This window comes from Pieris napi, chromosome Z (assembly GCF_905475465.1).
Source record: "Pieris napi chromosome Z, ilPieNapi1.2, whole genome shotgun sequence".
Classification (NCBI taxonomy): domain Eukaryota; kingdom Metazoa; phylum Arthropoda; class Insecta; order Lepidoptera; family Pieridae; genus Pieris; species Pieris napi.
Window position 1 is genome coordinate 7,810,219 of NC_062259.1, and position 14,320 is coordinate 7,824,538.

At 30.4% G+C, this 14,320-nt stretch overlaps 1 protein-coding gene across 15 annotated transcripts in view; it reads right to left on the reverse strand.

Annotated features, from left to right (window-relative positions):
• The window catches only part of LOC125062196 (basement membrane-specific heparan sulfate proteoglycan core protein), a 120,965-nt gene that overhangs the window by 52,362 nt on the left and 54,283 nt on the right, over positions 1 to 14,320 (reverse strand). The window contains exon 2 of one of the 15 annotated variants that reach the window (XM_047667945.1): positions 692 to 821. The exons of the other annotated variants lie outside the window; for them this stretch is intronic. Coding sequence (XP_047523901.1) covers positions 692 to 770 — 79 coding nt within the window. The 5' untranslated portion in view covers positions 771 to 821. The remainder of the gene's footprint in view (positions 1 to 691; positions 822 to 14,320) is intronic. 15 annotated transcript variants of the gene reach the window in all.

Here is a 14,320-nt window from a genome sequence, read left to right on the forward strand (position 1 = left end):
AACTTTATAAAACATTTGGGTTAGTTTGACATTCTTTATTCGACAATAACTTGATAAATAAAATAAAAACAATTTATTTCAATAAGAGTAAGGATAACGTTAATAATTGTTGATAATAAAAATGAACTCACTTCTGAGATAACTTCATTAAAATATCGTATCTGAATAGAAAAAAAATCAAATATATTTCATAAGTGATAGAAATGGTCAAGTTTAATGATAGCGAATTAGTGTTAAGTTGCTGTAATAGTGTAAAATAGAATTCAAATAAATAAGTAGAGTAACTTCGTAACTTACAATTTAAGAATTTATTATCTTAAAGGGAATAGATTTCATTATACATGTCGTAATTGTTTATATGACTTAATTTCCTGTTATTGTTTAGTCTAGTACAACGATAATAGCTGAGTGTGAAAAATAACGACAGACAAATGTTACAATACACATTCACGCTTTAATTTCATGAGTCATGTAATATAAAGCAATCTTAAAAATGTCATACAGATATAGTATAGCGGGAAAATGTTATTTTAGATTTTTAAATACCTCAATTCTTGATGAATGAAAATGAAATGAAATTAGAGGTATTAAGAGGTAGAAAATTAAAATAGTAATAACAAGCAAGCTATTCCTTTTGTCGAGCCAGGGTTGTCCAATCTTCACTATCTATAAATACATTAAGAATACTTACGTCGTATGATGTTCTGGGCGTGAAGAGATGAACAAAGTAGAACGCACAGGGACACAAGTGTCCCTTTGCAAATAATCATTGTTAACACTTTGTTATTGCATTTAATTTAGTTTCACTGTAGCACTGCGATCTAAAAGTATTGTGACAGTTTCCCAAACATTATTTGTTAGCCGTTGAAGCAATACCGACACAACATTATAAAATAACAATAAAGGATAATTTAATATCATGATACATATTAATCTGTCAATTTAGTAATAATTAATTCGCCGAGACTTAAATATTTCTTTTATAAGATTGCTATTCAGCAACTATAATATCAATTAATTATTTAATTGATATTATAGTTGCTGAATAGGAGCTATGTACGGCTTTTTCGCACCAAAAGAACACTGATGTGAAATGAAACCGTTTCTGTAATGTTGAATTGCCCAAACCGTTAGAATACTCGCGATTGTGTTACGGCCCTTTATGAGATCAAGGATCTTTGACTTAAACAGTAATTTGATTTGTATGGACTTTGATCGGTTGATAAGTAATCATTATTCGAATTTAGCACTAAAGGGTATATCACAGGAAGGCGCTAATGTGTGTCTTTACATTATTCTTAGAGGTTACTTACGAGTACTTTAAAATGTTTAATAAATGATAGCTTTATGCTTCTTCCGTATGCAATATAAGGATAGAGTACGTTATTTCAACACTTGATAAACTTACAAAAACGTCCGTCTTGATCTCAGTAGATAAAGGTATCATAAAAGTACATGACAAGGTTGGTTTCGTGTTATCAATATGATAATGTAGGTACCTAATGGTCCATTAAACTTTATAATGATCTTGACGGTATAATTTGTTTAATTATTATTAATACTAATTAAAAAATCTTTTATTCGGATTTAATGTTTTTTAACCTCTATGGATTTATAGAATTATATATTGCATACCCGCTAATTCCCCTTTTCAAAAACGCATTATAACCCTCAATTAAGAGTTGAATATTTTACCCTTGTCACTGTCGTGTCACATTGTAACTATGTAAGCGAGACATTCTTTAAACGTTTGAGGTTATGAATTTTACCTTATGTTATACTATAGGACCATTGGCATGTACAATTTAGATTAATCTGCGTGTCAGACCAAATAGAATGTGTTCATCATTAATTTATTACAAAAATCGATGAATAATTGTAAATGTATATTAAAGATTCACGAAAGCTTTCGCTGCTGTACACAGTTTATTATAATATCTGTCACGGTGCAGATTAGCTTTGATAGACATTATTTATGTAGGTCATTCATTAAAATGTTCTAAAATAAAACGAAGCCCTTGAATTCGTACCATCTGGTGTCTATTTCGCCGTCATAGTTATAACTGAAAAATTACGCCCACGCATTTTAATTTTAAGACTTAATGAACACATATCCTGTCTTAAGATGTTATACAAATAGCAGTGGCCATACTTATAATAATTGTTAATCAAAATGACTGCATCATAATATCTGTTATAGATACATTCGTATTCAGAATAATGTTAAAGGCACTTTTGAATTTAACAAAAAAATCGTGAGAATCAAATGATATAGAAGAGACAACTAAACGTGGGAACAAAAATAAAAATTAACTCACAACACACCATGTGTGTTTTAATCTCATCTGTTTTGCAATGAATATAGACATTTTCTTTCAGTACCAAAATCATAAGAAGTATGCCATACGTGACTCAGAGTGACAAAAAGCTCGCTTTAATCAGAACCTGTTGTTCTGAGACATTACACCTTTTCATCCCGTAGTTTGAGAGGGAAATCTCACCCCTGTACCAAAACGTTGCATTTTAACATTAAGGCTCAATGGGTTAATTAAACATAAAAGTAATGATCCAATAGAACATTTTATGAAATTATTATTACAGAGCTTTGATTAATATTTGTGATTTATAGAATTACAATTTATAAAAAAAATTGCTGAACTAATAGTGGCAAGCCCCAGGTTCGACCGGCTGAACATTATCATTATTTATAAAAAAAAGTCAGTCTAAATGCGATCTTTTAACTAAGGGAATGATAATGATGGTATTTTTTATGTTACGGAAATAATTAAAGACTATGGGGGATAACGGAAGATTGTAATGGTGAAAGAAAGTTTGAAACAAAAATATATTTTATAAAATATTAGATAGATTTTAGTTATAAAATGTATTGAATATTTTTTCCGATACATTCGTTGATTATACGCATTTGTAAAAAGCAAGGCTTATCGTATTAGTCACAAGCTGGCTAATGTCATATAAATTGTCGAAGGAAATTGCCGACGCTACGATTATTACGATTCTAGTAAAACTTTAACTAAAATCAGGTACGTGGGTCGAACGAGGCGATATATTGGAAATACAATAACGGATTCTAAGAATTGAACTATACAAGAACGTTCACTGTCTGTTTTTATGGTACACCATTAATAATGCTATTTATAAAAAACCTATTAAATTTTAGATTTTCCAAAATATTTTGAAATAAGGTTTTTATTAATCAATGACAACATTTAGGTCCTGACACTACTCAAGACTCTCTTGTCGTACCGTAACCTCGAGTGGACTCAAATAAGTCGGTGACTTCATATAGGCCTATAAGAGATAAAGAAGGCAACCGTACACTTTCTCCTTATAAAGATCGGACTACGTCCTCCTGGTAAGTTGAATTTTTTTTGATGTGAAACAGCTATAGATAGCCGCACGTAAAACCGATTTCTGGCGTGGCGACGCATGCCGTGGCGGTATATATATATACGGTCTATATGAAGTAGTGTGTACGGTGTGTGTATTTCGAAGTCACTGATTAAATGAATTAAGTAGTAACGATTTGAAATAAATTCGTAAATTTTTGTATCTAATGAAAATAAATGTTCATTCAATAAATAGTTATTGTTATCTGGAAAAAAAATCGTAATATTTTATTATATCATTATAACATATTATGACATATTTAGTTCCTATCACAATCTGTTCTTTTCTGCATATTACTTTTACAAAATAATGTCGATGTCTCACATTTGCCAGGCGTCCCGTGACTGCTCACATTTTTTTATAGTTAATTTTCAATTTGTAATAATTAACAGATTGAAAGTTAACTCAATATTTGCTCTGCCTCTCGAATAGTTAAGCTTTAATAACTGTTTTCCAATTACAAATAATATTTATATGGTTGGAATTATTTTTCAATAACAAATTATACGAACGTCGAATAGCACCGTAAATGTTGTAAAATGTCTTGATGTCGATAAGACAAAGGCTCCCTAATGAACGAGGACACTCAGACTCCGAGTCGTTTGCTAGTTCATCCAACATTATTATGAGAACACTCATTTTAAGGACACGCTTTAAGTTTTCATACGGGTAATACGGCAATTATAAGGAATGCATAATAATAGAGGACAAAGTAATGTCCTTGGAAAGGCGAGCACCTCCCATGTTCTGTGAATTCCAATAGCAATACCGATCGCAAAGATTTAGTATGCAATTTTGAAATAGTTTTCAAAGGCTTTGACTGTGAAATAATTATAATTTTCACAATACATTGAATCCGTTATTCGTTCCTTCGGTTTGTTTAGTCAATAAGATTCAGCATAAACTACGCAACAACAAATGTTAGGGAAAATAATTCAGAGACCGGTGACAGTTGGAACGGAATGGAAAGTCGCTCAAACTCTGCATTATCAAATTTACCACAAAAATGTCTATGCGAGACACTTATTTATACTGATATTAATTTCACAAAGAGGCACCATCGCGTGCGCATACCACCGTGATTGCTTGTGTGGTTTAAGTCATAAGCAAAATTATTCACTATGAAACCTCTAAGACAGTATTATGTAATAATTAGTCTACCGTTGAAAACAAGTTAATAACCGTCAGACGATAATAAGACTACACAATAACAAATACATAAAACTGACACAATAATATTCTTTTTGTAAAGCAAACCACATAAAATTGAAATAAACAAATTTACTCAATAATTGCTCTGCCTCGCAAATAGGTGAAAAGTTTTTATTGTTTGTTCCTTTATAAGGAAAAAACGACGTTATGGCATGGCACTATGATTCAAAGTTATAAAGAAATTATGCTTTTAGAAGTAAAAAATTGTGGAGGCCTTTGTTTGACACCGTTTGATGATAGGTATTAGTAGAGACTAAATATCATATTACTTAAGTCATATACATTTTATATATTATTATTTTTGTATGATTGGACAATTCACACCAATTGACCTAGTCCCATGCTAAGCTGGTGAAGCTTGTGTTATGGGTACTTGGCAACGGATATACATACATATTATACATAGATAGACCTAACACATATACATACATACTTAAACACCCAAGACCTAAGCACAACACCAAATGCTCATCACATCGATGTTTCTCTCAGCAGGGGATCGAACCCGGGACCTATGGATTCGCAGTCAGTATGTAACTTATATAGCGTTAAAGGCTTATTATTATAGTATGTTAGTAAAAAAAAAATATTCGAAAACCTAACCCTATTCTGGTGTGGGAATACTAAAATTCATATTTCAAAATATGGAATACCCTAAAACGCTACATTTTATAACATAACGATGAACGAAGTTAATCGTTAAATAGTTGCTCTTTATGCAAATCTGTACATCGTCACGACAACTTTATGTTTTTGTCTTTTTGGGCCACAAACTTTATAGCATTTAATAACAAAAGTTATGATCTGCATTGAAATTAAATATTTATTTTTATTTTTCAAACTTTTTATGTAACAACAAAGTTTTTTCATAAACATTAGTTAATTCCATATTTAAAGTTGTGAGAACTAAAACATTTTCTATAAGTTTAGTTGGAATAGGATTTCTTTTATTTAGATGTATTTTAAAATTAAATAAATCAGTAGGACTACAACTGGTCTGGGCCTCAGATTTCTGAATCTGCATGATTTGCCAATCTAACAGGCAAGGCAACTTTTTCGTTTTAAGCCAAAGTTTCCTCACGATGTTTTCCTTCACCATTCGAGCGAATGTCAAATACGCAAATACACAGAACATCTATTGGTGCACAGCCTGAGATCGAACCTACGACCTCAGGGATGGGAGACGTACGCTGAAGCCACTAGGCCAACACTGCTCTAATTTGCTGTATTGCAATACAATTATACGTATGTACGTACTATTGTCTAGTATTGTGTAACTATGTAGTTACACAATTATAATAAAAACAATAATATATATATTTTAAGTGGTTGTGTTGTATATGGTAAGTAGTTACAAGTTTTGAGATACTAATATAGAATATGATATAATAAATAATATGATTGTTTTTAATAATAGTTTGCATTTTCATGCAGGTCCGGTATGGCTAATTGTGCGGTTTCCCTTTTAATTTATCCATTATAATATCACTTTCAAGGTAAATAAACCAAATACTTTTAGCTGTTTATTACTAATTATTAAGGAGGTATTTATTTATTTAATTGATTTGATTACCATGGTTAGTCTTCGTCTCATTTGAGCCTATTGAAAATTCCACAATTAATATTTTTCTCAGTAATGCCAAACTTAGTTATGTAACTCAGTTCACAACATTAAAATGCGTTCGAATAAGTGTTGCTTAACGTAAATTTTTCAAAATCAAACTTAAATGCATTTCCGAGTTTAAACTTTTATACAACTTAAATTGAAAACTTTTTATCGCGTAAGTAAAAATTAAATTGCTACCTGCAATAAAGAACTTAACCCTTATGATATGTAAAATTAACATATTATACAAAGAAAAAGTGACGTAGGAAAAGGGAACAGCGCATCAGACTGCTCACAGCAATTCTAGTAGGGATCTTCGGATAAAAGTGGGACAAGTGTGGCTTATATTACATGGAAGATATTTGCATCGAGCAGAGATGAAAACTATTTATTGGGTAGATAAGATGACTAAGGATGTGTAAGGTATCACTAAGCACAAATAGTGCCGAATATTGAATGACATTCTATTAGATTTACAACGTATATATTGGTTATAATCTATTGAGTGTTTTGTCCTTATCGCTCTCGTGACATTTTGCAAATAAATAAGCGTGACAAAACATTCTTTAGCGAAAAATGTCGATAAATTTTATGTCAAGTATACATTTGCCTCTAGTACGAAGACACTTCGGTAATTCAATTTATATAGTCAAACTGATCACAAAGAACATCTTTCTCTTAACTTTTTACTATAGAAACCCATTGTAAACTTGAATACGGTAGTTTAACAAACAATCTAATTAAAGTTGACACAATATACGAGGCGGCGTGCTACACACTTGTGCATTCGATGTATAACATTATTATATAAAGTATAACATTAAGAAATTTTCACTGAGAAGTGGTTTTGACTGACCGGTTTGGTTCAGCTGTACTGTGTTATTAACATTCAACTTCATAAGCTCTGCAATTATTACGGGAAAGTATTAAATCTAATATACAAACATATTTTACGCATCATTTAACTAAGGATTATTGATCTAGTGATCTAGTGGTCTAGTTAGACGGCTCATTGGTCTAGTGGTTAGTACCCCTGACTGCGAATCCATGGGTCCCGGGTTCGATCCCCGGCTGAGACAAACATCGATGTGATGAGCATTTGGTGTTGTGCTTAGGTCTTTTAGGTGTTTAAATATGTATTTATATGTCTATCTATCTATAATATATATGTATATCCGTTGCCTAGTACCCATAACACAAGCTTCACCAGCTTAGCATGGGACTAGGTCAATTGGTGTGAATTGTCAAAAAAAAAAAAATATTTCACTCACTAAAGTTATTCAACGAAAATATTTATAAAAACTTAATAATCTGTAGAATAATTTATGCGAATAATCTCTGACTTAAGCTTAAGAATAAAGTGTAGACAGATGGTGAAGAATTCATACAACTCATTCGATTTTATTATGAAGATTAAGCTCAATAGAACGGAATATAATCTGATGTTCACATTGCTTTGTTAATTACTGCTGTCCATCCGCATGTCGTCCATGATTAGTAGAACACGTCTCAATTTGTGTAAAGATGACTGATGACTTGGACCGATTGTTTTGTTTAAAAAGTTATTTTCTACTATAAAGAAAATAGCGGTGAAAATTGCAATTCACCCAAATTGTAATAATTGTTATATTAAAACCCAAAAATATGTTTTCCTTTCAGTTTTCGTTTAGTTACGAATGTATTTTTTCGATTTTTCTACATTTAATTGTTGCATAATACTTTATACGATTAATTAGTTTAATGAAATACAGTTATAGGCATAGATTTGATAAGTTATTTACACAATGCGTGACCTGAGTTTATCATCAGGGTCCTTTAGGGCTATTATGTCAACTGATAAACGTTATATTAAGCTGTACTCTACAAGATCTTGAAAAACAATTACTTTGACCTTAGTGTCTATGGAAACAACAAACATATATTAATTAAAAATGATTGAAATTGTGTTTATTGAGATATCCAAAGCATTTATCGCAGAGAATTTTGTAAATTCAGGGACACTTGTGTGACTAAATATTTAGTGTTTTTTTGAAAAAGATTATAAGGTGAATATTGAAAGAGGCAGAAGGCCCATCTGACGTTAAGTGATATGCCCACGGAAACTAAGTCTCGCGAGTGTGTTGTCAGCCTTTTAAGAATATGTACGTCTTTTCTGGTACTACATGGCTGAGTAATACCTCGATGTGCAGCTGTTTGCTTAAATTCATTAATTTAATTACCGTAAAAAGTTCTGAACGAACGTCTACATCGAAAATAATATCGTATTAAACACATTAATGACGACTTTACATTTGTGCGAGTGCATTTCAAGCCTCATCAGGTATTATGTATTTGTAATTACAAAAATAATCGTATAAACTTAATTTCATTTTTATAGCATTTTAAATTCACAAACACAAACATATAGCGACCGCTTCTAACAGTGTGTTTAATTCATCATAGTTTAAATACGATAACATATTCATGAATATTATGATCCCGCATTCATACTTTGATAATTATTCAGTGAATATATTATTTTAAATTTCTCTCAACAATTATATGTGTTTAAGAAGTGTATTGTGGTATATCTTAATCGTTATACGATGAAACATTTCTAATTTCACGAGTAAAGAACACATATCGTTTCAACAACACGACCCTACATCAAAGCGAATTTAAATGGCGGCAATAGCAAAATAACAATTTGTAAAGGTCTTGAAATGTTTGTTAAACAAACCCTAAATACATTGTTTTGTGTATAAAAAGTAAATTGAACCAGTATTGTTAAGCGTGTGAGGCTCAACATTGAGATCCTGCGTTCAGATTATGTGTACCAATGAATTATTCTGGCCGCAATTAATTTACTTGTATGATATAGAAAACATCGCTAGGCCTAGCCTGTATTAGAATGACAGAGCGACGCGCGAGTTTAACTAATGTATAAATTTATTGATACAGTTGAAAATAGCTATAAAGGACACGACACAGGATTCTATCTACATCTATACTAATATTACAACGAGGACCATTTTGTATTTCTATATGTTGTTACCCAATTAATTAATAAACTACGAAAACCTTAGAAAAATTATCTATAGACTGCGTATAAATTCATTTTCATATCCAAAATATTAGAAAAATGTCTTAGAAGGACGCTAGTGTACATTATAATCGTCAGTGTAATTAAAAATATTTGAATGAAATTCGCTGATTCGTTACAATGTGTCTCATAATGAACTAACACCCAAATGCTTATCAATTCGTAGTCTTTTTATAGCAGGAAATTCTAAGAACACAAGCAGTATCAATGATTGATAATACTGTTCATGTTACATTATTGACAATTGACACCAGAGACAAAACTATTGTGTTTATTTCTTTACATTTCAACTTCAATTTATGGGTGACATTTGACGAATGCGTAAGATAGGTTGGAACGATGTAACCTAGTACTTGGAATTAATTTGAACCTGACCAGAATGATAACTCAGTAACTGCGCATTATTCATTCAAAGATCTGCTTTCAGATTTGTTAGTTACCCGGACTAGAGCTTTTAATATTTTTTTTAACAAAGAATCGATTTTGGATTTTTTGATAATCTTACATCAGCTCTGTATCTTGTATAGAATTATTTTTATTCAAATAATTCTTAAACCCGTTCAAGCGGACTAAAAATAATTAAAGGAAATTTGGATAGGTATCCATTGTACAAATATCATTAGTAAAGTTGAATAGCTTCCACTCTAAATTTATTACTTTGACGTTCATATAAATATAATCATAATTTAAGAAAAGATAATTTATGGAATGGTTCTGGTACATTTTTAAAGTTTATTTTTTGTACTTACTAAGTTTATGCTTATGATTTTTGTATGTCTCAAGCCAATGGCGTGATACTGACAATACAGCAAAGTCTTGCAAAACAATATTAGATTATTACTTTACACAGATATATTCTAAAAAGTTCCAAAAGGCATTATTATTTAATATTAGTTACAAAATTTAACAAACATAACAAAATTCAGAAAGAACGGACGGAAGAAGACGTGAAAGCTGATTGTAATAAATGGGAACCCTTGTTTCACTCAATGGGCGGCTGAAACAGGGTTGTTAACCTGCCGATACCGTTAGATATCTCAACTCACGCGCATCTGATTCGTAATGCCGGTGCTAGTCTCTACTGACGGTATAATGAAATGTTATGAAATATTTGTTAAGGGAGCAAACTACTATTTTAAGACGAACTTTTGGAATCAATAGTAGATTCAAAGTAAGACTCGAATAAAACAGTGTCGCTTTCAATTTGGAATTTGTACCTTTTATCACATCTATGAGAATAAATATGCATCGCATGAAATAGAATTACGTTTAATTAAATAATTATTATTCTTGAGACAATGTTTTTTAATTATTTATTCAAATTATAAACGATAACAAAGGTAGTAATTTTCTTTCTTTCACTCTTTGTTGGTCCGCGTACGGATTTGTTTTTGATCGCCAGTAACATGTCATACAATGTTCGATTAAGACTTATACTTATAATAAATATCCAGATCTAAATTCAATACTTTTAATCCATATTAAATATCTAAATGTGTCCCGGGTGGAGTTAAAAATAGAGTGTTTCTTGGAATTATCTCAATAAAATTAAAACGTTATTTTCGACCTTAAGTAAGTAGTAAGTGTATCGAAAGGTCTTATCTCAAAAACGAAATCCGATTTTGTTAAACATTTCAGTTCTCTTACTGTTAAATTATGGTTAAGCTGATAAACAATTATTAACTGAAAACAATAAATTTTGTTTGTACGAAGAAGTGCGTAAAAAACGCTTACGCTCTATGTAGTCTTCATACAGTAAGTAAAAATGTTATCATTATTTCGTTTAAAGATTAAAAATAGTTTAGACTCTACCTCTCAACAGGCATAAACGTGAAACATACTAAATAAAATTCTTGTATTGTTCAATTGCACTTTAGTACCTACTGGTTCATTTCAATTATGAGTTCACGATAAATTTTTCCAAGTTTAAACATGCTTTTCAGACTGAATGAGGCAGTTATAAGTTATTTTATTAGTTTTATATGAAGCCTTGAAAAAACAAAGAAAATCCGAGTACGTTTTTCCTTTGCCGTCCTTCATCGTGTCTTGATATTGGAAACTCTATACGATACACTTTCCTTTGATTTCTAGCCCGCTTAGATCTTTAAGGATTTATTTGATTCTTTTTAACCCAATGCATGTTTTTCCGTGTATTTTAAAAGGAAATGTGTAATATAACACTGTCATTATTTTTACTGTTTCGAGTATATGCCCCGTGTCATTCCCGGGGAACTGTGTGCCTTAGTATTGAGGTAGAAAAATATGTTTGCTTACAAAGATTGTCTTATATTTATTTTATTTGAAAATAAACATATAGCATTCTGAACACCCTCTGCCCCAAATTGTTAACGTAGGCAATTATCAAGAGCACTTGAATCAAACTCGGGAAAAATTAACATTTTGTAAACACTGGCTTGACAGTAAGATATCGACGGAAAATATACAATATTTTATTAATTTCATTTGCAACTTTCAAGGTTATTTTGAATCAAGTATTGTTAGCTTTCCAATCATCAACTTAAAAAAACTCATACATTAATGTTTTAATGTCTGGCTGTTTGTAATGTCCAATTATGTGTTGGTTATAATTCCTTTATCATATTATGTACCCTTTAAATTCAAGCTGTCACACTATTTTTGGTCTTCGAGTTTTGGATCTGATGTCATAGTACCTATTTTGGTTCATATTAAAAGGGATGTGCAATAATATGTCACATTAAATTAAACCTATCATAGCTAATTGAAGAGATTGAAGAGGGCTTTTAAACAGTTACTTCGGAAATATTCTTAACAGTTAGCTATGGGATGTTTTATCCTCCAAATTACCTATGGCCATTGAAAAATATTAAACGTTTGTATGACTATATTCATTTTAGTATTTCCATACACTGCGTATTAAAGCCAGGCTTTAGGTGTCACTAACAAAGTCTGGTTGTCAATTGTTGCAAACGCTAAACTAAAATGACTGAAATTAGTTGTGGCCAGGTTTTTGTCAAATAGAACAACAATACATCCGTTACTAACAAATACATAAACCTACATTCAACGGTCTCTTTCGAGCATAAGTGAATTTTATAGTTTCACAGAATCTTATTTCTACACAAATATTGCTAGTTAAAAATAGAGTGTCCCAGAATGCCTTTTTTTTTACTAATTACCGCAACAACTGTTTCGAATATATATTGTTTTGTTTTCTTATTTCTTTAACAACATACATTGTTCAGTTTATGTAAATTTAATTGGAATTCTAATGACGTTTTTAAATAAATTTTCCAACCACCACCTAGAACCAGGCGTAAAAAGTAAGGCAGCAAGTTCCCTTGGATTGTGATTATCTAACAGCATCTTAATCCAATACGCGACAAGATATGTCATGACCATATGTCCACGTTCCATTATTACTATGTCGTTTTACAATATCAAATTTCCTTCTGAACACCGATATATTTTTAAAATCTTAAAGTATGTTTTTAAATTGCCAAAAGTAATATTACTATAATATATAAAGTACAAATACCTAGAATACTTAAATTAATTTGATATTTTCAAGCACGTAAAGCCGTAATTGACCGGTAACAAGAAATAGAGTTTATTTATTATAAAACGTTTGTAAGAGCAGATTGCTACCCACTAGGGCTTAAAATAATTAGAACACCAGAGAATGATTAGAAGTGAACTCGATAGGACCAAAATAAACAATTTAAATTCATAGAAAGATAAATAAAAATGTATCTCATAATTAGTTAGAAGACTTTTTTAAATGACACTTTTTTTGAAAACCAATGGAAGCAAATTGGTGCATTTATCATTTTTAAACACAAGATTTGTAACTATCGTCCGTTTACGTGCAAATCAAACCTTGGACTTTGTTATCCGATAGTTTGTCGCGAAAGGTTTATTTTTCATAAAGGAAATGCAATTTACGGACGCACTGTAGTAATATTATTAGTAATTAAAAATTTTGCAACTAGAGCTTTATTTTAAGCAACGGTGAGATGAGGTTTTATTATATCCTTATAGTTGGTTACCTAATATTATATAAGAAAACTAATGTGTGTTTGAAGACGGGTAAGTTAGCATCCATATAATATGTCATGCACTTATGCTATATCCGAACATAACTCTCTAGACTCTAGCATATTTTAATAGCTTTATTTTTGGCGTAATTTCATGATTGACACTGCATAGATGTATCAGGATAACGAAATAAATTTTAATAAGGTTTTAATGCATTTTGTACTTTAATTCCTCCTACGTGTTTTAATTGTAATTAATCCAACACAAAAATCTTACGCAGATTCATAAAAGCTTAAAGCACCATTGTTTAAAATTCAAATAATTAAAGGCATAACTACTGTATATTTAGATTTATTACTAATTTAATTAAGTTAATATTTTTTAAACCATAATTATTACTATATTCTACGAATAATTATGTAGCATGCCCTATTTTTATATAATTTATTTTTATAATATGTAGATTTTAGATATATATGAACACGTTTTTTTATTAAAGAATACCTAGACGTATTAATTCAAGCTTGTTATTGAAATAATGTACAATTTATAATTATAGTTATTAATATTTTAAATCTTACATTGAACCTTTTATGTATAGATAATCTACAAAGCCTTTGTAACTAAATAATCTTGTGACCAAGATTTAAAGTCCATACACTGAACGCGTTTATGTAAAACTGATACAGTTTTGCTGATAATTATTCTAAAATAATACGTTTTCAAAAACATTTGCGTCAAATTGTAAACCAGGGAATTTTCGGTCAAAAATAAGATTATAAAGTTAACATAGTAAGATTAAATTTTTGTTATCTTAAAAAATTTAAATGTTAACTATAATTTTCAGCAATTTTCATATTGTGTTTTCCAACAAAATTTCGGCGTATTGGAAGTTTCGTTTTTATTATAATTAATGAATCTCGTTGCACGTAAAAATAAATTTGTTTTTATTTCGATAATATTTTTCTTTAAGCTCACTGAGCCGATACGTA